Here is a 26,939-nt window from a genome sequence, read left to right on the forward strand (position 1 = left end):
CCGGATTCAGACTTCAGAAGACCATGCACTCAGAAGTGGTTGCGGTATCCCGTGTATTGGGCTTCTGCAGCCTTGGAAAGACGCAGCAAGTCGGGGGTTGTGCCAAATCAGAGTTTGTCTCGAGGCTAGTTGGTCCCACCAGCCTAAGGGAGGAAGTCGTCCTTTATGGGTCTTCCCTGTCGATTCGACAATGGGGTCAGCACAGCTGCAGGGCTTCACCAGGCACTTCACGGTCCAGGAGGGTGCTGCTGGGGTCTCCTCTCATCCTCTGCTTCGGATTCTGTCCTCCAGTGGTAGACTCTCCTAGTCCCAAAAAGTTCCCATTCATTCACAGCCCTAGACTGTCCATCACACAGCAGGGTGGCTGACCTTTCAGGACAGCCAGCCGGCCAATTGGAACTGGTTTCACTCGGGCACACCTAGAGACAGGGAAGTTTCAGGACCCTCCTTCACTTCCTCCCTTTCCAGACACAGTGGACCCTAGGCGGGCTTCAGGGCTGAAGCCTGCCAAAGGTGAACTACACAAAGGACTCAAACAAGTCAAAGCCTAAAATAAAATAACAAGAAATGGCAAAAAAATTCCGGGCCATTTTGGGAAAATGGTCACCCTGTGTGCAGTACTGCAGCTGAGGTAACAGCCTGCAAATACATGTCATTAGGTAGTAAAAAAGAAACCACTGCCACCAGCCATTCAAGTGAGTTAGTGTAACAAAATGTTACATGAGAATGGGTTAAAGGAATTAGTACGTAATCCACCAGCACTCCACATAGGGTGGTGTGTGCTAGACCCATAAAGTTAAAGGTAAGGGTACGCCAGACAGAGGTCATCTTACTATTCTTGGGAACAGTAGCTCACCCAAGAGAATGTAGATAAACATTTAAGTGAAGTCCAAGGGACTTCTCAGTGGCACTGCAGAGAAGGTGCTGTGCGTCACAGTGCAAAAGCAGACGCCTATGGAGTTTATCGACTCCATAAAACAGTAAGGAACATAGAAAATCATATTCGGGAAAACACATGTGGGAGTGAGAAAAAAGGTCCCATTCACTCTGGAGTAAAAATGAAAAAGCACTGAGTCAAGCAAAAGAGCTGGGGGTCTCTTAGGTTAAAGCGAATTGGCACAGAAATGAAAATTCTCCCTAACACACTTCACAAAACAAGATGTCTTCGTGGAAAGTTCATGTTATTAAGGCTTTCATGGTGGGAGTAAAGAGACTATAACCTCCCATTTCTAACCCTCCACCAGGTTAGGATCTTAATGGCATGCTCTCAGAACTCATTGGTCCACCATTTGAGCATAGTAGATTTGTCTTCCCCTCCCCATTGTTTCTTCTTATATTGTTGTATTTAATTATTTAACATTGTTGTAATTACATTGTCTATCATCCCCTGTTCCCTCCCTGTTGCCATGTGGGTGCTTTGAAACAGTATTTGCTTCCTGTATACGCGCCTAACAAGTGAGCAATCAATAAACTTGCAGGCAAGGTGATCACATTTCAAAAACGCGACAGGCAATGCATGTTTTCACCTGTCTGGGGGCGGGGGCTGGGGGGACAGGCAATGCATGCTTTCACCTGCCTGGTGGGGACTGGCAATGCATGCTTTCACTCACCTGTCTGGGGGACAGGCAATGCATGCTTTCATCTCTTGAAGCTCAATCTTGGCGCATTGAAACTGGGAAGAACAATCCTTTTGTTCAGTCTGTATTTAAAATGGATATGTAAAACAAAAAGAACTGAGCACCAACTATTGTGGAATCTTCTGCACTCGGGTGCTGAATATTTGACATTTTGACGATGACTAGGTTTGAACTCCGATCTCATGAGATTCCGCAGCTTTTGACCCCATTGATCATATGGTTCTGTTGGATCAAGTACAGCAGACCGTTTTGGCGGTGATGCATTGCCGCCTCCTTCCACTTCTACTCTACCAGGCCACTTTTCTCTCCTAGAGGGCTCGCCTTCAGTTATTGATTTTTTTTTTAACAGCTGTCTGTCGCTTTTACCACAATGAATTGTTAATGGAGGTTCCTTATTGTGTACGTGGAGGCCGCCCAAATCCTCTTCTATATTTCGCCGATTTCTATGGTGCTATGTATTCCTTTTTTAGGACGTACATGGCCAAGGAGAGAATGGCAGACTGCTGTTTAAAGGGCAATGTTAGGTATCCAGTGAATTTAACAAATCTAAATGTTATGAACATGTATGTGGGGGTAAGTGGGTAAAACGGGTGGGGTTGGGGTGGTCTTAGGCTTATAGAAAAACAGGGAGCTGGGTGGGAGGGCTCGGTAAAAAAGCATTCTCGGCAATGAAATCCGTTAAAATTGCATATATCCCAATGTTACCATTGAAAAGGTGGAGCTTGCTGGTAAAGAAGTAGGCTTTGTTAAAGACGGTACAGTCATAATGTCGAAAAAATGTCGAATTGCAAAAATGTCTAAAACATAATGTCGGAAAAGAAAATTGCATTTTATTTTTTGTTTTTTTTGGGTTCCGGGGGTAAAAAAAAAGGGGTAAAACAAAAAGAAATTACAAAAAAGGGGGGTTGGGGGGGAACCCCCCCATTTCGAACAAAAAGCAACTAAAAAAAGAAATTCAACATTTTTTTTCAACTTTATTTTTTATACATTTTGATTTTCGACATTATGACATTCGACTTTGACTATAAACCATTAAAGACCTCTGCCACAATGGGGGCATATGTTAATTTCCAACTATCCTGTGAACAACCATTTGATTTCTGATTGGTAAAGAGCCTTTACTGAACCCTTCTGGTAAATGCTGTGGTTTGGGGCACCTACTATTTGATGCGTATCAAGAATGTGCCATTTCTCCCCCATCCCCTAACTAAAATGTCGCTATTGTGTCTGAGTCATTTACTCCTGATCTTATTAAGGTAGTCTTTGTTGTGCTCATTCCTGCTTGACCGTATGTGCAGATGAGCACAGTTGGTCCACCCTCTTGCGTGTGATGAGCTTAAGATTGGGTATCGCAATGATCAATAAACAAAATACATAGGGTGAAAATCTGTTTATTGAAACCATGGATCTTTTTTATTTTTAGTTGAATTTAATCCACCTTTCAGTGATGTTTTGTCACGCCACTTCGGGGGAGACCGAGGTCCAGGGCGATCGCTCTCCCTTCTCCTTCCTGGCGGCTCTACCCGCGCTTTCGCGTCTGGGGAGCCGCCAGGAGGAGAGCGTCAGGAACCGCTGTTGGTGGGCTACGGCGCATGCGCGGGAGACCACTGTCTCAGTCCCGCGCATGCGCCGTAGATCAGGCGTGTACATCGGGAAGGGCTCGCCTTCCAAGCCTCGTTTTGGGTCCGCCGGCGCTCGGGGGTGAAACGGCTTGCGTTTCAGGCCTCGCGGGCGCCGGCGGCCCATAAAAGGAAGCGGCAACAGAAGCCAATCGCGTCTCAACGCGGAAGCTTCGTTCGTGTTGCCCGCTCCTGGTTTTCCTGTGAAACCAGCTTCCCGCTATCCTGCCCTGCCTACAGCCTGTCTGGGAATCCTCATCTACTTGCCCAGCCTACTACCTGCTGCCAGCCTGGGTACCCTGTCCTACTTGCCCTGCCTGACTACTTGCCCTGCCTGTCTTACTTGCCCTGCCTGGACTACTTGCCCTGTCTGTCCTACTTGCCCTGCCTACAACCCTCCTGGGTATCCTGTCCTACTTGTCCTGCTGGGTACTCTGTTCCACTTAGGGCCCTGTTGCTTACTTACCCTTTTGTCTGCTTGAGGGGTCCAGTTAGCTCTAGGTCTTTTGGGTCTCTCTGGTCCCTATTTCTGTACCTCGGTTCCTTGTTCTGCCCTGCGTCTTGCAGGTTCAAGGGTTCCCCCTTATTCCCCTGAGACCCTTAGCTCGTTCCCAATCTGGTTCCCCTTTTCCAGTCTGTCTCAGCCTGGTGCTTGGTGCTCCTTCTTCTTACCAGCTATCCGAAGTCAGCCTGCAGCTTGGTGCATCGACCTTCAACTTGGACCTCGCCTTGTTACGACACTTCAGACTGATCGTAGCCTCTCCTGTCTGTGCTTGCACAGTCCCATCGCCACGTTAATCGGGAGAGTGCTTTCCGTGGCGCTGGGAGTCTGCCCATCCTCCACCCTGTGCCATTTGGGTGGTGGAGAGGCGGGTTCCCCGAGTCACACACTCATCGTTCAGAAGACTGCAGTCTGGCGGCCTCAACAAGATCCACATCAAGGAAAACAGGTACACAATCATCACGAACATCTCAGCTTGACATGTTTACAACATGTTAAAAATCTTTCGATATGCATAAAAAAGATATCTTCCTAATGAACACAAAGTAAGGACCCACGAGCCATAGAACATATAACATCTTACAAATCAATTTCATGGTGTAACATACCAAAACAGATATCATAGAAAATTAAAGCAAAAATTAAACTGAATAGAATAGACAGATATAATCAACATAAACACCCATTTAACTTTTCCTTCCCCATTTGCTAGCTAATAAAATCAGTGGATTCATGTCATAAATCACCAAAGTATCTGAAAAAGGATACAGTAACCAAAAAAGGATACAATTTGGTAGGGCTTTTCCGGATCCTATCTTCACACGACTTGATTGAAGGCAGGTCAAATTAGACCTTCCAAATGATACAACTCTCTGACTGAATAAAACAGGCAGAGAGATGGATCACTGGAAAGGGCGTGGGAATTGTACAGGAAGTATGCCTAAAATAGATAAGTATCATAAGACACTGTCCCAAATAAAATACTAAGAAACACAGAATTGGGATTAATTCAGACACTGACCTTAAGGCTAAACTGAAGAATTCCAGGACAATATCTTGAAGAGTCCCAAGAGTTGAACAAACGACAAAGGAAGGGAAGATTAGTAAGGGAGACTTATCCCGAACGGCACGAGGCTCTCGCTAGATACCGGGTTGGCGCACCACAGGGTAGCATCCAATGTACTGTGCACATTCACCTTCCAATAGTTCATGAAATACTTCCTTTCCCACAGAGAACAAAATAAGAATCTCACCTGTTGACTGTCACAGGTACCAAAAGTTCGAAGTAGTTCAGAAAAACACGTGCAGGATTGCACGCGACAGCATTCACGCAGCTCAGGACAGCCGCGCTTGCAGACAGCGTCCGCGTGGATTTTTGGCACGCGAACAGGATTCACGCAGCTCAGGACAGCCGCGCTTGCAGACAGCGCCCGCGTGGAGATTTGGCACGCGAACTTGATTCACGCAGCTCAGGACAGCCGTGCTTGCAGACAGCGTCCGCGTGAGAGATTTGACACGCGAACAGGATTCACGCAGCTCAGGACAGCCGCGCTTGCAGACAGCGTCCGCGTGGAGATTTGACACGCGAACAGGATTCACGCAGCTCAGGACAGCCGCGCTTGCAGACAGCGTCCGCGTGGAGATTTGGCACGCGAACAGGATACACACAACCCAGGAATTAGCTTGTGGAGGAAAACGAGCTCAAATTAGGCCAAAGAAGTTTGCTGAAAGGAATGCGAGAACGCAGGTCCGGAGTTCAGCTACAAACGCCAAAATTGACTTAATCAGAAGCAGCGAATGGAGTTTCCACGCTGCTTAAGTACGCACTGCCGTGATACACGTGACGGACCTAAGTCACGTGAAAATTAACGACGTGAAAAATGCAGACGTCGTTTTCCGGGCAATGTATCGAACAACCTCCATTTTGAGTAAAAAGGTCTACTGGTTCTGTGGGCGTAACTCATCTTGTATGGAGAAGTTGTTCCTGGTCCAGGGGTATGTCCGGCAGGCATGACAATTCAACACACAAGCAATACCAGTGAGATCTTCCTGGTTTAAGGCCTTAAAAGAGATTTGGTTTCTAGTTGTAGACTTTCCAAGTAATTAACAGTGGCTAGTTGTATTGGCAAAAAAGAACATCCCAGGATTATAGACCAACACCAATTCCCCTCGAGGCTGCCCAAATATTTACAATACTTGGCAAAATGTATTTGCCTACGGTCTCTTAGTTCAGGGCACTGAGTTATCCGATGTTCTAAAGCTTCTATTGACCCAAAGTCAATAGAAACAATAGAGACCGATGTTATCTTGAGGTTGTAAAAGAGATGCCGCTTTGTCAAAACCTCCTTTGTGTAGACCTCTGTAGGTAGCAGGGTAGGGTACGCATTTTTCTTGGGGGGGGGTGTGGGGGGGACCTATGAATGTCACCCCCCCCTTCATATCGCATACACAACTCACAGCTGCTGATCCAATCGGCTTGGTATAATTTCTCTTTTGGTCTTATTGGGATTAGAGATCAGGAGTTCAATAGATATATCACAGGTCCCAACAGTTTGACAGATTTTGTTAACCCAGTTGACCATGAAACAGTGTTTGGTTGAGAACCTGTAGGTAAATGGTGATCTTCAGATGATGTCAGCATTGGTAGATATTAGTCCTTTTCTAAATAGGTAACAAAGTCTCCACTTATATAGTGCATTGACAGAAACCAGACCCAGTTCATACCTAAACCAGGCAAGGGGGACACATACCGGTAAGTGGAGAATTTGTCGCCAAAATGTGGCTTCCCATTGATCAAATTGGAAGCAGGTGTTAATTCGGAGTGTCTCCAGACCATGTAATAGTGCTGGATTTGCCCTCTGGGTCCAATACAGCCAGGCTGGCCTGATGGAAAAATTGCCATATCTAAACATGATTATTTTGGTTTGCGCTATGGCTGTGTCTAGTTTCTTCTGCACCAGTTCGAGCTGACTTTTTGGATTGGGTATGCCCTCCAAAACACATTCCCAGGTATGTAAATTGTTACTATTTGTAATACTACCTGATTAATTGACCACTTAAAGCGTTGGGTCCCGGCCCCCGTGGGTGCATATATGACCATCTGCGTTTTCTGTGGATTTAGTCTAAATTAGTTTTGCTGAATATACAGTTGACAAGCTGTCAAGAGAATTTGGAGACCATCTGTGTTTTTCAGATTAACACAAGGTCGTCTGCATACATCAGTGCCTTGATGGCAAGACCTCCCAATTTCGGTGAATCTGAAATTGTTTTGTCGAATGCATCTCTGAGATCATATATGAAGTAGTTGAAAACAGATAATGCCAATAGACACCGCTGTTTGAACCTGCGTGCTGTCTTAATGGGTGCCGAAAGCACACCATCCAGTGAGAGGCGGCCACGGATAGATGTTTCAGAATGTAAGCGCGAATGATTTCAAGTATTGTGGTTGGACCCTGATCTCTCACTAGTTTGTCCAGTAGTAGTACTCGCGGAAATGGAATCAAAAGCAGAGTACAAGTCTACGGTTTGACACTGTACCTTGACTTCATTCAGGCACAGCAAATTAATTTGAGTGCCCATACCAGGCACAAACCCTGTTTGCGAGGGATCGCGCAACCTGTTTTCTTGTGTCCAGATATTAAAATCATGAAGCACCAATTTTGTGAAGATCTTGCATGGGGCATCTAACAATGCGATGGGCCGATCATTTTGGGGTCGCGAGTGGTCTCCCTTTTAAAAAATGTGAATAATCGGAGGTTTTCCAAGACAATGGAATTGTTTGTGTCCTTACTACCAGTTGGAAAATTTGATCCAAGATTAAGGCCCATTCGACAATGTTCGCTTTTAATGTGACGTTTGTGATACCATCCGGGCCAGGAGCCCTTGATGTGCTAGCACTTCGTATAAGATCTTCAATAATTTTTGGTGAAAAATTAAGAGACCATTTCTCTGATGAAGGCTGCTGCACCTGTTTGCCCGCAAAGCATGGATCAGCATATAGATTGGTAAAATATTCAATCCATTTGTGTTCATTTACAGCCATAAATTGTGCATCGGCTTGCAAATTACAGGGTTGGCTATTTAATAGAATCCACATCTGGGCTGAATTTTTATTTGCCATCACGCGTCCCATGTGCTCACTGTCATGTTGGAACATATGTTTCCTGGATTTAACCCAATTTTTATACTGACATTTGGCATTATTTAACTCTTTTAGGTATGCTGGGGAACCCATTGCTAAAATGGCTCTTCTTTGTCGCCTATATGCTGCACGCTGTACTTGTAAATCGTGATCAAAAACATGTTTATATTTCAGACGGCCTTTTGATAGGATGGTGACCGAATTGATATACATCAGCAATAATTCTGTATAATTTACTGGAATGGCGGCCCTTGCATTTTTTCCAAGGTGTGTCGATAGACTGACACCTTTTGCATCGGACCATTTGAGACGAGTTTTTGAAGAGTTAATGGCTAAGATTTGGTTGGTGATTGGTCTTCTATTCTGATCGTGATCTCCCAAGATTGATAGTGATAGAAGCTAATGTTCACTATGTGGTAATTCAAGCATCTCCAGGCTCTGAACCTGTTGAAAGAGATATTTATCCACATAAATATAATCAATAGTGCTTGTGCTAGAATTACAAAACCATGTTGTATGCGCAGGAATGTCCCTGCATACTGCCCCATTCACCATGTGGAACTGTCTTTCTGCCTAAATGACATCCATTGACAAACATCTTTGGCGTCCCTTTTTGAATTCCAACAGTCTAGTTCAGGTCGCCCAGGATAATAGTGTAGGTTATATTGCTGGTGATGTTAATTTTGTGGAGAATGCGCCCCAGACCAGCATACAATTCCTCATCTGACATCGCTGCCAGGTTGCGGTATAAATTTACTAGGGCTATTGTTTGAGAGCCACACGTTATTTTTACCAAAAGAATGAAGGCACTTTCAACTGCCCAATCGGTGATGGTAAGGCCCATTTTTAAATTTACTGCGACCAACAGCCCTAATAATGGTCTGCCTCCAGTTGGTAAAGCAGGTGACAGAATGACATCAAAGCTATCCCATATTGGCGTTTCGGTCCACCAAGTTTCTTGTAAAGCAATAATATGGAATGTTTGTGGGAGATTGGATATCAAGGCTTGTAGATGAGAATGCCCTATTGAATTCCAGCTCGCAATATTCAGAGCTATTGAGGCAGCTAACAGTTGTGGTTACGAGGAGACCAGGCCATCTCTCGTCTCATTAGTGTGAATGCTTTGATAAATGTTTGATTTCGGAGCAGAACTTTGAAATTGAGGGATTACACACTAAGGGTCTTCTGCTTAAAGGAAGCCCATATCGAATAACCTCATTTTCTCTTGCCATATTAGGTTGCCCACCACTCCGGACAGGATCCACAACCTTATGATTGAATTTGAAATGTCAGAGATGAATTTGATTTGCCCAATATCTTGTGATGACACATCGCGAAGAGCGTTCACATCGCTAAAGATGTTAAGAACACTTCTTCGATTCAGCACGTAGGCAGGATAATTACCGTCTCTACATTTCAAAATAAGGTAGTGTACACTCCCAATACTTTGTTGTATTGTTTTACTTGAGGCAGACTAAGTCGGAACAATAGAAGCATTACACAGACGTGGGGCCTGCATAGTTGGTGTTATGTTTTTATACGTGGAGCCTAGACCAGAGTTGCCCACAATGGCAAATGGAGGAGAGGATTTAACTAAGCCACTTGCTCCTTGCTTAGTTAGGCCACCTGGAATCAAGAGGGACGTCAGCGGCACTAGAACCGCTGTATGTTCTGCCAAGTAGGCATCTATCATTTGTTTGATTGTCGTGGTTATGGACTACGACTGTCCCCCCACCCCCACATGTGGCTGCGGGCAACTCTCCTGGCTGGTGCAGGCCAGCTTTTTTTTGTGTGGTGTTCTATCAGAGTCTTTGATTTTGGAACTTGTCAAAATTCAAGTGAGTCTACAAGACTGTTCAATGGCGAGTATGCAGGAGAGGGGAGAGGCAAGTTAGCTATCTCACCAACATCATTAGGATTAGTGCTGCAACCAGGTGTAAATTTGACTTTAGTCACCTTTTGGAATCGCATTACTTGATTGCTCACTAACAGTTGGCTTGCATATGCCAGACGGCGGGACTGTGCCACCAATGGCCTGCACAAATGCATTAAAAGTATTTTTCGGGCCTCTGGCTCCTGGTATGTTATTGGATTTCTTTATAATAGCCCGGGGCCCCTTTAATTGGGAATGTGTAGGTTTTTTTCTTTTTTGCTGCCTGACAAGCATTAAGAGTGATGGAGGGATTTGCCTGGGCTACACCCTCACCACCATGCTGCTCTACAACAGATGAGAGATCAATGTAGGAAGCCTCTTTATCCACATGTATAACCTTGTCCGCTGTGGATGTACCTGCCGGGCGAATAACGTCCACAATGATTCTTAAAAGCGGCACGTATGCCTCGGCAGCTTCTTCAATCTGTGTACACAGACCTAGCATTGGTTGGTCAACAATATGCTCTGGAGACATTGGAGTGTGACGTTCTTGATTCGCTGCCAGGCATCTCAAATTATGGTCAACAAGAAGCTGGTGATTGGTATTGATCCACTGCGTTATGTCGGCTAGCAAGAAAGCTTGTTTTTCTATTCTTGCATCTAAGCTTTCAAACGGCCTAAATGGGCTCAAGACAGAAGTGTTAATGGCTGTTAGGGCTAGTTCCACCATAGCGGATTTAGTTGGACCAGGGACTTGGATTTCATGTACCACCAAAGCATTCCTGTGTGCCCGAGGCGTGGGTTGTGCAAAGGAGGGCAAGGTGGATCGAGAGTGTGAAAGCGTATGAGAGTGCCACTACAGCATGTTTAAGCACTTCCAGCTCATCCATGATGGAAATGGGAGACTCGCACTGGCTGGCATAGATCGAGATGCCCCAGCTGTCTTCCAACTGTGTGGGGAAAGGAATTGGTGATAAGGCCGGTGGGGTGGGAACAGCATTTTTCATGCAATGTGCCTTACCTGAGTCCAGACACGACAATTACAAGGGTTCACAGCCAAGGAACCTTGTTGTGCCATGCTTGACGGATACAAAGGACACACACCCAGTCTATTTACAGATAACGGCATAATGCACGTTGCAGGTTTGACAGAGTTGGATGGTGAACTCGCCATGTTCCATCCTTGAGTTGCTAAGCGTGTATTAACTGGTGTTAAGAAAATAGCAGTTTGTGAGGAGTGGCAAGGTTTAGACTGTGACGCCACTGGAACTGCAGTTGCATTTGCAATGCCCACTGCCATGCTTGTTTTCAAGGTGTACATATTAAGAATCATGCACAAACAAAACCAATATCGTACAATATGAGCATTATATGACCAACTTGAGATCAATTTCAAACCTTAACTGGGCAATGAGTCAACAGCTAAAGGCACCCTAGAACCACCTGCCGCACCACCGCGGAACAGCGGTACTTAATCAAGTACTTGCCGAGTGTGTGCGTGCTGTGCGCGGGCGGGCACGTTAAGTAAGCAGTTGAAAGTTCAATGGGAGCCAATCCCTAGCAATCCAAGGCGGGACAAGAGAAAATGCAAATGCTGCTTGTCAAGCACTTGTAGAGACCGCAGCAGTCACAAAAGCAGCAAATTCAGCCATGCAAATTTTGGTAGTGTGAACGCCAGTACTAAAAATGAATTTGTATCCTGGAGATATCTGTTGTATCCTGTGGCGAGTCAGATATAGGAGACGGCCAAGAAGGCATTGTTCGAACTTAAAACTTTTATTAAAGGAACAAAATGTCTTGCCTGTCCCTGCAGCTAAGATGATGGTTTTTCCCCCAAGCTTAAAAAAAAAAAATTGTGCTCATCTGCATTTCTTACAGAAACTCAGTCCTCTGTACGTGCTTAATCTACCCTAATATCTGTTGGCTACGTTTTTCAGATCAATGACGCATCTTCCTGACCTGTGTCAACCCCAGACATTTTTGCTTTTTCTGGTGTATTATTTTTCCTTCTACCTTTGCGAGTGGTAACCTTTTTTTCACACCCAGTCTTTTACTCTTACTCTTTTTATGGGTGTCATGTTGAAGACTCTCATGCTGCCTTTTTAATGTCATCCTCTTTGACAACTTTTGGCACATACGGTCTATTGTTTCTGGATTGCCCATGGGGCTCCCCTTTAACTTTCTCTGGCTAACTGTGTGAGAACTACAGTTCCCAAGGGTAGAAAGGATCTCCCTCCCCCCCTCAACCCCCCAACACACACACAGCTTATGTGGCATGCTGGGGAGATACGGAGTATCCCCTTTTTCATTTTAAATGTAACCTTTGTTACAAGAACAAACTTCCTTTAATGGCTGGTGGCAGTGAACTTTTTGATTAATTCGGTGCACTTTTACCACGGGCTGTTTGCACAGCCCCAGACACCCATGGGTCCCCATTTTACCAAAATGGGCCCCCGTGGTTTATTATTATTATTTTTGCCATTTTAGCATTTCTTGTCCTTTCTTGTTCCTCCTAATATCCAGGGTAGGACATTCCTTTGTGTGATTTTTATCTTCGGCAGGAGTCCTGTGGACTCCCCGTCCAGACTCCAGAGTTTCTGTGAAGGCAGGCAGGAAGGGAAGAAGTCCAAAACTCTGCAGCACTTTGTCTTCCTGTCTGACTACGAGAATCCAGTTCAAACTGGAAGGCTGGCTGTCATGAAAGGACTGCCAACCCCCCAGGTTTGAATTTTGCAAGGCGTTTGATTGGCTGGGTTCATGCATAAAAGTAAAATCCTGGAAGCTGAAGAGGTAGTCGACCACTGGAACCAAAACTGAAGAGGAAGATCCGCAGCTGAGAAAATTTCCATGGACTGGAGAGCCTGCTGTGTAACCAGACCCTTCTGTAGCCCTTCTTCCAATTGGCCTGAGGACCCCGAAACGACGACCCTGAGCCAGAGAAGAGCGAGTCTCACTAAACTCAGGAAGACCTGCATTTTGAGCCATCCCACGTTGTACTGTGACCCTGCAGGGCTGCAATACCCCAATACCATGGGATGTTGAGCCATCTGGTGGTCCAGTCTTTTGAATCTCGCTGAAACTTCGTGGGCATCCTGCTGGATCTCCAGAGGCATGATTCAGATCCAAAAAGTCCATCATCAGAGTGCTGGACCTCATAAACGAGAATCTGACCAGCGATATTCTGTCTTCTGTGCCCGTGAAAAGGCTTCAAATCCAGAGGCCCATCCAGCCACGAGGAAACTGTTGCCTGGAGCCTTCTCCTGTGGCCCCTGCTGCAGTCCTTCTAAAGTCCTGTCTTCCGTCTTCTTGACCAAGGAATCCATAGACCGGGTTTTTGGCTGCAGATCCTGAAGTCTTCCTGCTGCAACCCTTCTTCTGTGCTGAGGTACTGTGTTGACTGGGGTATTTTGCCTACCTTAAGCCTTTGATTACTGTATAGCTTTCGGGTGTTTTCTGTGATTGGGAGGCCACTCATCCAGTTCACCCAGGCTCATTGCAGAATCTTCCTAGGGTGTCCTCTATGAAGTCCCTGGACTCCCAAGACTAACTTTAAAGTGAAATACTTGTTTGAACAGTCTTCCTCTAGAAATCTGACTTTGCCTGCAACTGAACCCTATCTCACCCTGCCTTCAGCTGGCATGTAGACCACTAGGGTTCCTCTAATGCCTCCGAGTGAACTTGTGCTATAGAATAGGGGAAGGACTGGATAAGAAAAGGGTTCTGCCTTGAAAAGAATAACAAGCATGCAAATGTTACCTACTTGTAAAAGTAGTAGGTTGGTAACTGTAACTTTGACAGTGAACACTTACGAAAGTTCTTACTTACCTTGAATGTGTGTTGCACTGTTCTGAAAAGTGTGAATATATAAGCTTAATTTACTCTCCTGTAAATTGGTTGTGCCTCTTCCCCAAAAGTAATGCTGTCTGTTTCACTTTACTATTCCTGTTAGGATAAATGTCTGAGTGTCCCCAATTGGGTCTTGCTTCCTCTGACTTGCTGTTAGCTTGTCCAGAATAGGTCTGCCTAATGTTATACCTTTAGGTTGCTGATAGCCCTTTAAAAAGTATACAGGTTTTACTTATCTTGTGTTCGCTGTGTGCCATCCTAAAACAAGTTAGTTATTTCTTATCTCAATATGTGTTCCACTGATCTTGAAAACAACTGTAATAGTAGATTACAACATTTAGGTTCTGCCAGCCTAGAATAGCTGTATGCCATTCCTGAAAAGTGTTCCTTTAGGTGTAGCTGATCTTGGCTTGCCTGGAGCATCCATAAGTAGTGTAAATAGTTCTTGCTTATCTTAGACTGTGTTCCACTGAGCTGAAAAGCAACTGTAATTGAATATTACACCAACAAGTTCGTACTGGCCTAGTAGTAGAGGTATATACTGTTCCTTGAATCTGTGTTCCGCTATTGAGAAACGTAGATTTGCAAGTTGGTTGACTGTGATGTCCTTGTTGAGTGTCATTGCATAACTGATAATGTCTACTGCTCTTGTGTTACTGAAAGTAATCTATGATCTTAGCCCCCTGAAAATACTGTTGGGTGTTCTAAATAAAGTCTATGCTTCAGCCTCTGAACTTTAAACCATAATTTTGTTTTTATGTGTTTATATGCTTTATAATAGTACTTACTTGCCCAAGAATCTTTTTTGTCTGCTTGTATATAAAATAAACCATTTATTTTTTACAATACAATAGTGTCAGTGTTTCTTTGGACCATATATATAATACCATTTATTCGCACTGATTCTACAGCCATCTCTGGATATATATGGCATTTATAACGCGCCTATACACAATTGTCTCAAGACGCGACGAGGCAAGGCAGGGGGAACAGAGGGAAGACTGACAACGATCTTGCTGCGCCCAGTGACAATGAGATTGCGCAAGTGCAGAGGAAGGGGAAAAGTGCAGGGGGCAGGCAGTGCATGGGAACGACAGTAAAATAAATAGAATAAATAAGCATTAACTAATGGTGCGGGCACCTGGTGGCAAGTGCAAGGGTAAGTGCAGACATCAGGTGTCAAGTGCTGGTAGCGGCTTTAGGGATACAGAGACCGTCCCCAAGTGCGGGGGATGCCAGCAAGGCAGTGCATGGGTGCAACTGGCAGGGGAGGAGACCTGGGCCCAAGATCAGAGGGTAGCCAGGTGACCAGTGCAGTTTCAACCAGGAGTTCAGGGGAGAGGAGGAGAGCAAGCCGAAGCAAAGGGGAAGGTTTTGAGGTGCTCCCGTAACCGGAGATGGTTCTCCAGGTTTTAGGGAGGCAGGGAGGCTGTTCAGAGGGAGGCCCAAGCCAAAGAAAGAGATCTACCACCAACTTGTTGCTTGGAGAAACAACTGACCCTGCGGGAGTTGGAGGCGGATCGGCTCTCTTCCTTCTACGAATAGCCTGGCTCCTCGGTCTACACTACCATGAACTCAGGTGGTACAGCCTTATACTAAGAGTGGAGTCTTGTACTGTCTCCGTTGAATGGTTTTACTAAGCCCTTAGTTGGACTTCAGAAAAACTGTCCTAACAATATCTAACCCTACCACTAATAACAAAAGGAAACCAACCCGCCTATGAAAATATTACTTATCCCCATCCCCTATTTCTTGGCATGTTGTGGCCGTTTCCTAACCTCCCCACCTTTTTGTTTATTTAGTTCTCCCCTTGTTTTCAGGCCTCAGCCTGCAGGTACAGTTCAAAATAAGTCTCTCTTTTCTGTCTTTTGGGAAAACCTACACACATGTCCTTGTCAATTCAAAAACGTAGTTCCTCAATTGGAGTAACTGGTCCTGTGTTCTGCCTACCTTTGTACAATAGCACTCCAGGGTGGGTCAGTTCTCCTAGGTTATTGTCCTAAAGGGGACTAGGGAGGTGGGAGGGCTGGAAAGGTTGGGGATGGGTGAAGGGAAAGAGTATTCGGTTCCTCTGCTGTTAACATGACTGCTGGGAGTCCAGAGGATCAGGAAAGGTTGACGATGAGGGCTTGAGCGGTGCAAGCCTTCAGGAGCCAGGGACCAACAAAATATGGAGGGTTTCAGCATAGTGCCCAAGTCTAGCCTTTGAAGAAGGCATAGAGGCCCTTGTTTACCTAGATCTGGCCATGTGCAGACGGGTTTGCCTCTTTCGAACCCCCTGTGTGCCATCATTTCGCCAGCTGCGCTTCCAGAGGTAGCACCTTTTCAGATGAATAGATCATTGATTCAATCCAATCTGGGCTAAAAAGGGTGAAGCCAGAGGACTCGGTGGTCTTTTTATGATGCTTTGTAAAATGTATCTGATAGAAAGTAAAGTGGGGGAAATGTGAGCACAGACAAGGAAATAAATGAACAAACTAAACCGAAGAGAGGCCCGACAAACTGGTGCTTTTGGAATGCTATGGGGAACTTGGGGGGGGGGGGGGGGGGGTTGGGGTCCTTGTGAAACATAAAGGTTGCAAAAGATTGAAAAAAGCAAGCTGCGTCCCCACACAGTGGGGCCTGTCGGGAGAAGACCTCGAGGAGTAAGGGGGCTGCTGCTTAGGAGCAGTTCAGAGTAGTCTGCAGACTTCACCAGTCCAATCAGAAATACAATGTGGGATTAGAGGAGCATGGCAGCCACCTTAAGAAGTTATGTATAATCATTTAAAATGTGACCGAATCCTGCTCCCCTCTTGGTTTGTCACCTCTAGCAGATTGCTCTGTGTCAAGAGCGTGCGGCTGTGGTTTCTTTGTGCCTCCTGCATTACAGGGTTCTCAGTGCTGTCCTTCTCTCACAGGGTCCCACTAGGTGGGTTACTGGTTGTCCTCGCGACTTTTTGTCCCACAGCACTGGACTGGCTGTCAGTGTGGCGTCTGTGGCTTCAGCGTATGTTACTCTGTCTCAGCGCTTACAGGCGGTCTCCTCCTCTGCTTTCACTTTTTACACCCCTTTTCCCCTTCAACTTCCCTTTCCTCTGTTCACTGCTGTGTGGTCTTAGTCACTGGGTCATAAACCAAGGGAAAACACTCTGGTTGGTACAATGTAATCTAATCGCCAACTGTGTAGTGCAGTGGTCTTCAAACTGGGGGACTGGCCTCAGTAGGAGCTTCGAATGTTGTTGGGGGAGGGGTGGGGGGGCTGAGAACATCTGCTTATATTTTAAAGTGTGCCGCTCCCTGGCATCCTATAGCCCTCTTAGGGTGGTGGGGGCAACTGCTAGGTGGGCTGGGAGGCGGCAGAAACAATACTACAATATTTGTACTCAGCTGGAGAGTGGGGGGACTCGGTATGAAAGTTTGTAGACCACGGGTGTAGGGTAAAGCTGCAGCTAGCACCTGCACACACACTGGTGGCCCGCAGTAAGGTAGACGATGCTATTTGTTTACTCTCTGCACTACTGTCTTTGTCTCCGAGACCCTTTTGCATTATTTTCTTTCCTGCCGTATCCTTATTGATGTCTCCCGCACCAAGGGGTTCTTTTCCCATCACATTTCGATGGAGTCTATCTCTGCCACATGCTCAGAGGTGTTCGTTCTTTCCACCTCGCAAGTGCCTCCAAGTTTGTCTCAGGTACATGAGAGCGAGGAAGATGGGTTTGGCGACAAATAATAAGTGCAAAATAGAAAAAGATTTTCACTATCAAAAACCATTGTAAACGTCTGGAATAAGGGAATCCTGCAAATGTTGGGAGAGAAAGATGTGGATGACATGACCAAGTGTGTACATCATGTGTTAGAGCACAGTTTGCAGATTAGGGCTGACTGTGCATGGTTTGAAATGGAGATTCAATGAGCAGGAGCTAAAATCAGCCTGTAGGCAAGAGGTACTGGAAGGGAACCAGGACCTTCCAGAGATCATCCTTTAACTTTGTATGAACCATTGTTTTAAATGTGTTATAATTCTTCTTTATTAATATTCTCAACTACTCAGTTAATGGCACATTTCCATGTTTGGACGTCACCAGTTGGCCCTAGGAGCCAAAAGTAGCTCCTGGTAACTGCTGCTTTCAAGCTAATCGGGCTCTACTATGCTAGAAGCAGGAGCTAAATAGCTCCCAGCTCCCCTCATTTCAAACCCTGCTGTGAATTGTCAGCTTCTGGGCATGCGTGATGAGTGTGTCTGGGGGCATGCAGTATTTCGATTTTTTTCAGACGGTGTTAAGGTGTTTCAAGTATGAGTGAGGCTGGGCCCCGTGACTGTTGTTCATTGTGTGCAGACGATGGCAGCAGTGCTCAAGTGCTAATTTAGAGGGGGTTGGGTCCTCCGACGTAGTCCATTTCTGTGACAGGTAATAACCACAGCTGTGCTGCTTCGGAAAATTTTCTGTGTCCTGCATCGATGACGTCAATACGCTGTCCTTGAGGGCCTCCGAGCCGACGTCATCGGATGTTATAAGTAGGACGCACGACGCCCATAGCCTCAGTTCTATTTTTTCCACGAACGTGTTCGTTTCGGCGATCTCGGTGCGCCTCGGTTCTTCGGAGTTGTTCTATTGGTTCTTCGAACCCGTTTCTTTGTGAAGATTTCCATGATGTCTTCGTCTTCTTCTGCCCCGCGGCCGGGTTTCAAGAAGTGTCGGGACTGCGGTTCCAAGATGTCGCTGATGGACCCGCACAACGCCTGCCTCTGGTGCTTCAGTGAGGACCACGCCACGGACAATTGTGACGATTGCCATTCGTTAACTTCGAAGGCCTTGCGGGAGCGTAAGAAGCTTTCTGTCGGTAAGCTTTCCAAGCCCTGGAAGTTGAAATCCACTGGACTTTCGACTAACGATTCGAGGGGCGACTCTCTGCATCGTCGGCGTAAGTCCAGGGGGTCTTGGTGCCGGAGTGAGTCCTGCCATTCCTCTGCCTCTTCGAGGCACTCACGGCAGCGCCGTCATCGGTCGCCTTCCTCATCAGAGAACTCAGCCCGTCGGCAGTTTGCTTGTCGCACCAAGCATTCCACTCCTTCGGAATGGGATTCATTCCATAAGGAGATGATGGCGATTATTCAGTCGCAGGGCTCCATTCCGTCTGCGCCATCGAAAGACGCCAGCAGGGAACGTGCTAGAGACACTGTTCGCACACCTTCAGGCTCGAGCAGTCGTCGCGATCACCGGGAACCATCGAGGTCCCGGTCGGACAAGGTGGATCGCTCTAGCAATGCCCGCTCCATGTCCCGGGCCTCGACGCCATCGAGATAGTCAGCTTGTGAGGTCTTCGAAGAAGACGTCGACGCCTTCGGTGCCGAGACCATCGAAGGACTCTCTCGAGGCTCCGCCTCCGAGGAAGCCATCGGCGCCGAGGCTGTCGAAGGACCCGCTCGGGGCTCCGGCCTCGAGGCCTGTTGAAGCTATCGGCGCCATGCTCGACGCTGATTCAGTCAACGCCTTTCGAGGAGGATTTCTTGGCGGTGCCCCGGAGACTGGTGGAAACCCAGAGGAAGGCTCTGGCCAAGTCCAAACACGTGCCCTCATCCAGGGATTTATTCCAGCCTCTTGACTATATTTCTGAGGTGGATGAAGGGTCTTATGATGGTATGGTTCCTGAGGAGGTTCCTGATGACTTATTATCTGGTCATAGCCAGTTAGAAGACCTGCGTCAGTCTTTGCACAACGCCAGTGGTCTGGACACCTCCCCGGAGGTTGAGTTTGGCAGGCCTGAGCCGGGTACGCATGCTGAATCATCGTACCGGTGCCTCATGTCGAGGGTCACGGAATACTTGGGGTGGTCTGCGCCACCAGGAGACTTTCTGCAGGATGACCTGACAGACATCTTGGACCAAGGTCCACCAACTGACATTCCATATGGCCTTGCAAAGAAGGGTGGCTGCAGCTTGGACTGCTCTGGCTGGGCGAAGAAAGTGTTTTCTTCAGTGGGTATGGCTTTACAGGAAGCCAACTCTGTGTATGCCTTGGCACGTTTCACTCCTACTCTGTGGAATTGTCTCTTTGGCGGCTGAACATATTCCCAAACGGGAGGAACGGGATGGCTTTCTTGCTCTTGTTCAGGATGGCAAGGATGCCATGTGTGAATCCATTCAGTCGGGTCTGGACGTGGCAGATTGTGTCTGCCGGTCCATGGCGGCGAGCACCGTAATGCGCAGATTTGCGTGGTTGCGGAATTCGGGGTTTGCTCCTGATGTGCAAGCCCGGCTTTTCAACAGGCCCTTTGAAGGTGAACATCTTTTTGGTAGCAAGGCTGACTAGAGCCTTGAGAGGTTGCAGACCTCCAAAGCTGCAGTGAAGTCGTTGAGGGTTGCAGTTCGCCAACCTCCGCCTTTTCGTCCTAGGGGACAGCAATGGAGGGGAGGTTCCTTTCGATACTACTCTTCCTTTGGTAGATCGACAGGGGCTGTAAGTCAAAGGGGCCAATGTAGGAGTACCAGAGGTGGAAAACAAGGTACTCGAGGTGCCAGAGCCGCTCGGGCAGTTGGCTCTATACCCTCAGGCACTGCTGCAGCCGCTTCAGCTCAGTCATGAGTCCATGTCCCATGGTTCACCGGTTGGGGGAAAGGCTGGCGCAGCATCTGGTAGAATGGCATGCCATTACTTCAGATGTGTGGGTTCTGGAGATCATAGCCCACGGCTACTGTCTTCCTTTCCGGCAGAGGCCTCACAACAATCCACATGGGAATCTCTCTTTGAAGAGTCCGGATCCGCTCCTTGCGCAGGAAATCCAATCCCTGCTCGAGAAAGGCGCCATGGAACTGGTGCCTGTAGCGGAAAGGAACAAGGGATGGTATTCCCCTTATTTTTTTATTTTAAAGAAAGACTGGGGATTGAGACCCATCACAGACTTGCGTGGTTTGAACAAGCTCCTCAGGAAGGACAAGTTCAAGATGGTTACTCTCTCAAGTCCTCCAGGCCCTTTAACTTCAGGACTGGTTGGTGTCTCTCGACCTCAAGGACGCTTACTTTCATGTGCCGATCCATCCCAAGCACAAGAAGTACCTGAGGTTCGCGGTTGGCGACTCGCACTTTCAGTTTCGGGTCCTGCCGTTCGGATTGACCTCCGCCCCAAGGGTTTTCACCAAGCTCATGGTGGTGGTTGCAGCATATCTCGGGAAAGATGGGATTCACGTCTACCCCTACCTGGATGATTGGTTGATCAGGGCGCGCTCTCCCGAGCAAGTCCTGGATCATCTGTCAGCCACTCCCTTCACAAGCTGGGCTTCTCCCTCAACTTAAAGAAGTCCCACTTGACGCCAACTCAGCGGCTCCAGTACATTGGAGCAGTGCTCGACACATCCCTGGGGCAGTGTTTCCCTCCCCAGGTGAGGGCTCATCACATTCAGCAGACGGTGCACACGTTTCAACATGCCCAGTGTCTGCCGGCGTTCGAGTTCTTGAGGTTGCTCGGCCTCATGGCATCCTGCTTTCTTCTGGTGCTAGAGGCCAGGTTGCGGATGAGATCTCTGCAATGGGCTCTCAAGATGCAGTGGTCACAGTCCTCTGGCAGGATGTCAGACCCCGTTCAGGTGCTACCCTTGGTCACCCAGGACCTTCTGTGGTGGGCTATCGAAGGCAATCTGATGAAGGGGGCTCCATTTTGGCTACCCTGGCCGGAGGTGACTATCGTGACACTCATCCCCCATGGGATGGGGAGTTCATGCCAACGATTTGACAGTCAGCGGTCGTTGGACTCCGTCGGAGCCCAGACTCCATATCAATCTGTTGGAGCTGAGGGCCATCAGGCTTGCCCTGAAAGCTTTTCTACCGACTCTGTGAGGGAAGAATGTCCTGATTCTGACAGACAATACAGTGGCTATGCACTACCTCAAAAAAAGGGGGGGGGGGCGCAGGGTCACTTCCTCTGTGCAGGGAGGCGATGCAGCTCTGGTTCTGGGCAATCTAGCAGGAAATTTCGATCTCGGCTGTTCATCTGGCCGGAGACGAAAACGAGATGGCGGACGGTCTGAGCAGGCACAGCACGATCTCTCACGAGTGGGAGCTGGCTCAGGAGATTCTCCTGGAGATCTTCGCCCTTTGGGGGACCCCCCAAGTGGATCTCTTCGCCTCCAGTGTCAACCGGAAGTGCAAAAGGTTCCAAGAGGAGCCTTACGGGACGCGTTGGTGGTGGAGTGGTCCTTCCCACTGCTGTATGCGTTTCCTCCAGTCCCCGTCATCACGCAAGTGCTGCAGAGGTTACAAAGGTTCAGTTCCCGGATGATCCTCATTGCTTCGGCATGGGCCCGGAGAACGTGGTACCCGGACCTTCTCGACTTGTCCATCTGCCCTCCACGCCATCTTCCCTACAGCGACGATCACGGGAGGGGGGTCTGATTCTCAATCCAGAGGTCAGATCCCTCAACCTTCACGCTTGGCTTATGAAAGGTTGAGGTATAAGGATTGGGACCTCCCTGAAGACGTGATGGAGGTGTTGTTTTCGGCCAGACGGCCTGCAACAAAGTCCCTGTACCGTTGCCGTTGGAGAAAGTTCTGCGACTGGTGCAGGGTTAAGAATGTGGATCCTTTTTCATGTGACATTCCTGTGGTTGTCTTTTTTTTGCTTTCTTTAGCCCACAAGGGCCTGCAAGTGGCTACCATTAAAGGTTACCTGGTGGCGCTGTCTATATTTAAGTGCTCGTCTGAGGAGTGTTCCTATTTCAAAATTCCTTTAATTGCTCAGTTTCTGAAAGGGCTCACTAATGTGTTTCCACCGTCACCTTTCCAGGTGCCCGGTTGGGATTTGAACCTTGGTCTAAAATTCCTAATGGGTGCTCCATTTGAGCCCTTTACATTCTTGTCCTTTGAGACTGTTAACCCTTAAAACTGTATTTTTAGTTGCGGTTACTTCCGCTCGCAGAGTGAGTGAGTTGCAGGCACTTTCTGTTAAGCCACCCTTCAGTGTTTCATAAGGACAGGGTTGTCCTTAGGGTTCGTCCTTCCTTTCTTCCGAAAGTGGTGTCAGAATTTCATTTAAGCCAGAAGGTCATTCTTCCGGCATTTTATCCTCCTCCGCATCCTGGTAAGAAAGAGAAGAGGCTCCATAGGTTGGATTCTAGGAGCGCTTTAAGTTTCTGCATTTCACGCATGTCCCGGGTCAGAGTGGACGATCAGCTCTTTATAGGATACGCTGGAAGGCGTTTGGGACAAGCTGTTACTAAGCAGACTTTGTCTAGATTGATTATCTTGGCAATTTCTGAATGTTAACGCTCGGTGGGTAAGGACCCTCCGGTAGGTTTACGGGCCCATTCTACTAGGGGTACGGCTGCCTCTACTGTCCTGCAGAGTGGTGTTCCTATTCGTAACATCTGTGAAGCATCTACATGGGCTTCGGTCCATACTTTTGTAAGACACTTCTCCCTAGATTCGATCCATGGGCAGGATCTGGCCTTTGGCAAGGCGGCCCTTTACTCAGCAATTTAATTGGGCATTCTAAATTTCTATATTCTAAATTCTTTTCCCTCCTCCATACGTTGGTACTGCTTTGGGAGTCTGTCATAGATATGGACTATGTCGGAGGACCCAATCCCTTCGAAGAACACGTTACTTTCTTACCTGGTAATGTTCCTTCGATGGGATGGTCCGACAACGTATTCCATATCGCTCCCTCCCTGCCCCGCTACAGAATTTCTTATGCGATTGCAGCTTAAGTTTCCGCAAGGCTTTCTGTGGTCATACTGGCAGAAGATTGGTGCCAAACGTTCTTGGGGGGGAAAAACTACAACTGAGGCTACGGGCGTCGTGCGTCCTACTTATGACATCCGGTGACGTCGGCTCGATGGAGGCCCTCGAGGACAGCCTATCGACGTCATCGACGCAGATGCCAAAAAATTTCCGAAGCAGCACAGCTGTGGCGATTACCTGTCATAGATATGGAATACGTCGTCGGACTATCCCATCGAAAGAATGTTACCAGGTAAGAAAGTAACTTGTTTTAAGCCAGAGAATTTTTTTTTTTTTTTGGTTGTAGGATTCAGGAGTCTGTCACATCTAATGGACTCGCCATCCTGCTTGACTGAAGGGGAAGGTTCACAATAGTTGATATACATTTAGGCTTAACCTATGCAGAGTAACGTGCATACTCTCAATCTTCTCACAATAGAATTTTGTGAAACCTATCCTTAGATTATTTTTTTAGTAGGAGATCAAGTGAGCAGATTTGTCCATGCGTTTTCATAAAATAGTTATTGCGTTCCTGTTTTCCATTTAGCCGTATGAGTTTATATAAACACCTGCTCGGCATCAGATGGAAACTGGTAGAAGTTTCACATACATAATGTCAAGTTTTTATATTGCACTTTGGTTCTTGCCACTTCTAGTTCTACAACAACGGTTCTGATTATCCAGTTATTCAATTGATCAGCTTTGGAAGAATGAATGGTCGAGTATACACTGACACCTACAAGTTGAGCACAGATTTTGGAGGCAAGCATTTAATTTATTGGCTTGAAAATGCCTAATCCCATATGAACTGTATTTTATTGTTTTCTTAATTTATTAAGAACATTTTTCACTTTTAATTTTAACAGTGAATCTGCTGGTTTATTAATGTACCATATACGATCTATATTAAATTCCCATCAGTCTGAAATGTTCTGTTTAGGGAAAAGACATTTATTATTTTGTTTTTACATTCACACAGAGAAAATTACAAAAGATGTTGCAGATATGTACGCGCACTTAAACATTGTTGGACTTGTCGGCTCTATTGACAATGACTTTTGCGGCACTGACATGACCATTGGCACAGACTCCGCCCTGCACCGAATCATGGAAGTTATTGATGCCATTGCCACGACTGCACAGAGGTGAGTGGCGCATCAAATGAGAAAATCAAATTTTTGTGGGATTGTTTTGTTTGTTGATGTCCTATTATTTGAAGCCTCCCCCAAAGTTATCTGAACGCCACATACTAGAGCATTCAACTTCCTAGCACGATCACTGCGTGACGATTTAACTTGACAGCCTGTAATTGTACTTTTGATAAACTTTTTTTCCACCTTCTCTTCACTATGTGCCACAGAAACTTAATGATTGTATTTTTTAAGATACTTTAAAACGATTATGAAAATGATTTACATTCACTTTTTCGGTCTCCTTTTACAAATATTCTATAGGGGACATTTCTCAGCACTTCATGTCATCATAAGAGCACTGCAAATAAATGGTGCCCCTTTTGTTCATTTCAACTAGATTATGTCTTTTTTTGTTCCCTTTCAGATCTACTCCTATCGAGTCAACCTCTAACTGGTAGAGGGTCTCTAAAGCCCAGTCTCTGTGTTAAGTAATTTAATTCCCTCCTTGAGGCTTTTCATTTGGATGCCTGCAAGATTCTAGCAAGATTCTAGCATTGGACACCTGCAGAGCAGGTGCCCAAGGCCTGAATGTGGGAATTTGTGCCCACTTCTTCAGGCACAAGGATATGCATCTTGCTTCTCTGAAGACATTTTTGAGTAACATTTCTTTAATTTCTTTTTTTAATGGTAAAAATTGATGGATTTCCTCTCTTCCTTTAATATAGAACTCTTGCGCTGTTTACAGCCTGCTCCGTAAACTGTAGTTTTTTTAATCGGTCTTTACCAGTTTCTGATTCGCCACACCTTATGATGCAGTGTCACGGTTAGTTGGTAAGTACGATCTTTGTTCCTTAGAGAAAAGTGTTGTGATTTAAAAAAAACAAGATATATATATATTTCTCCAGCATTGGATCTTTCATGGATTCACATGCTTAGAATATTCCCCGTCGTCAGACTGGGACCCCTCGGTACACATATAAAGCCTTTTCCTATAGGAAAACTTCTGACACTTTTGTGTCCTATCTACGTCCTTTTAGGACCCGCCTACGCATGCTCCGCAGGCCGTCCCAGTATAAAAGGCCCGCCCCCGTGGTTCCCCTTCAGATTTCAACCGTCTCCAAAGTAGTGGGATCTCCTCGTGTTGTCTTACTATTTTGTACTAGGTTGCCTTATTGGATTTCGAGTACGATATGTCCTCTGTATCAGGAAAAGCGTTGTTCCGTCCATGCGCGACGTGCGGCTTGAAAAAGGTTTACGAGGGGGACGGACATATGGATTGTATATATTGCCTCCACCCTCCCCATTCGGCGGATGCCTGCGACATATGCAAGGGTTTTTCTCAAAAAACCCTCAAAGACCGGAACCGACGCCTGGTGGCATGGCTGAATGAGGGTGCGGGGGCATACCCCCCCTCGGAGGTAGGCTCCACACAGTCGGCGAAAACATCACGCCGCGCGGCCTCGTCGGAACCACCGGCGAAGAAATCTAGACCGTCGGAAAAAGTCGTCTGGAACTCACTCAACTACAGACTCCTCGTCAAATCATCCTCATCAAAAAAGCATGAGAAGGAAAGGAAATCCTCCTCTGGCGATCATCACAGATCGACCACGAGTCGAGAGTCGAGTAAAAGCGGGCACAGTGTGGAGAAGGCGGGACCGCCAAAACCACCTGCGAAGCCTGCGTCGTCGACGGCGATCCAGTCACCGGCCGCCTTCCCGCCACTAGCGCAAGGGGCATCCTCCGTCCCGTCGACAATGGCGTCGACATGAGAGCCTTGTCGACGGGGGTCCTACAGGAGGCCTGGAGGCCTGAAGTCTTTGACCCTACCCCCCAGAGGCTTTGCTACAAGAGCAAGCTATGCTGCTGTCCTCGGAGGACGAGAGCGAGAGAGTGGCTGGCCCAGCAGACCTAGGGCTACGAGCGGCTGCCAAGTCGTCGACGAGGGCATCCGTTACACCGGTATCTGCCCCTCTCCTCAATCCTCAATCGGTTTTGTCGTTGGATATTCTGTCCTCGCTTCAGTCCTTGCTACGGTCGTTGGACCAGCGACTTCCCCAGGCCAGCCTGCCAGAGTCACCCGTCGACGAGCCGGGCCCGTCCCATCAACCGCCGCACCCACCCACGCACGCCAATCTCAACATTGGCGCAGGAGGAAGGTGAGCTGCCAGATTCGGAGTCGGACAGGGGAGCCATGTCAGAGGTCTCTTTATCCCCCTCCAGGGATCCTACCTGGGAGTCAGAGGCGGAGTTAGATAACCCCAGAAGCCCAGCTCACCCGTCCCCTCCGGACGACATTGCGTCATTCCATTCGATGATGGAGAAGGCATGCAAAGAATTTGGCCTGTCCCAGGAAGAACAGAAAAAGGACTGTTTTTTGTTCGACCACATGGGCAAGAGAAGGAGGTCTTTGGCAAGAAAAAGTGCTCTCCGTGGGAGCGACCACAGTAAAGGCCGCAAACTCTCTGGCAATTGTGGCCAGATACGATGGGGAGA

The 26,939-nt window shown here is 47.2% G+C and overlaps 1 protein-coding gene across 1 annotated transcript in view; it reads left to right on the forward strand.

Moving 5' to 3' along the window:
- The window catches only part of PFKL (phosphofructokinase, liver type), a 697,584-nt gene that overhangs the window by 116,805 nt on the left and 553,840 nt on the right, over positions 1-26,939 (forward strand). Inside the window, exon 5 of the mRNA XM_069615767.1 lies at positions 24,293-24,458. Within this exon, the coding sequence (XP_069471868.1) occupies positions 24,293-24,458 (166 nt within the window). The remainder of the gene's footprint in view (positions 1-24,292; positions 24,459-26,939) is intronic.

The sequence above is a fragment of the Ambystoma mexicanum genome, chromosome 9 (assembly GCF_040938575.1).
Source record: "Ambystoma mexicanum isolate Mex_15411 chromosome 9, UKY_AmexF1_1, whole genome shotgun sequence".
Lineage (NCBI taxonomy): Eukaryota > Metazoa > Chordata > Amphibia > Caudata > Ambystomatidae > Ambystoma > Ambystoma mexicanum.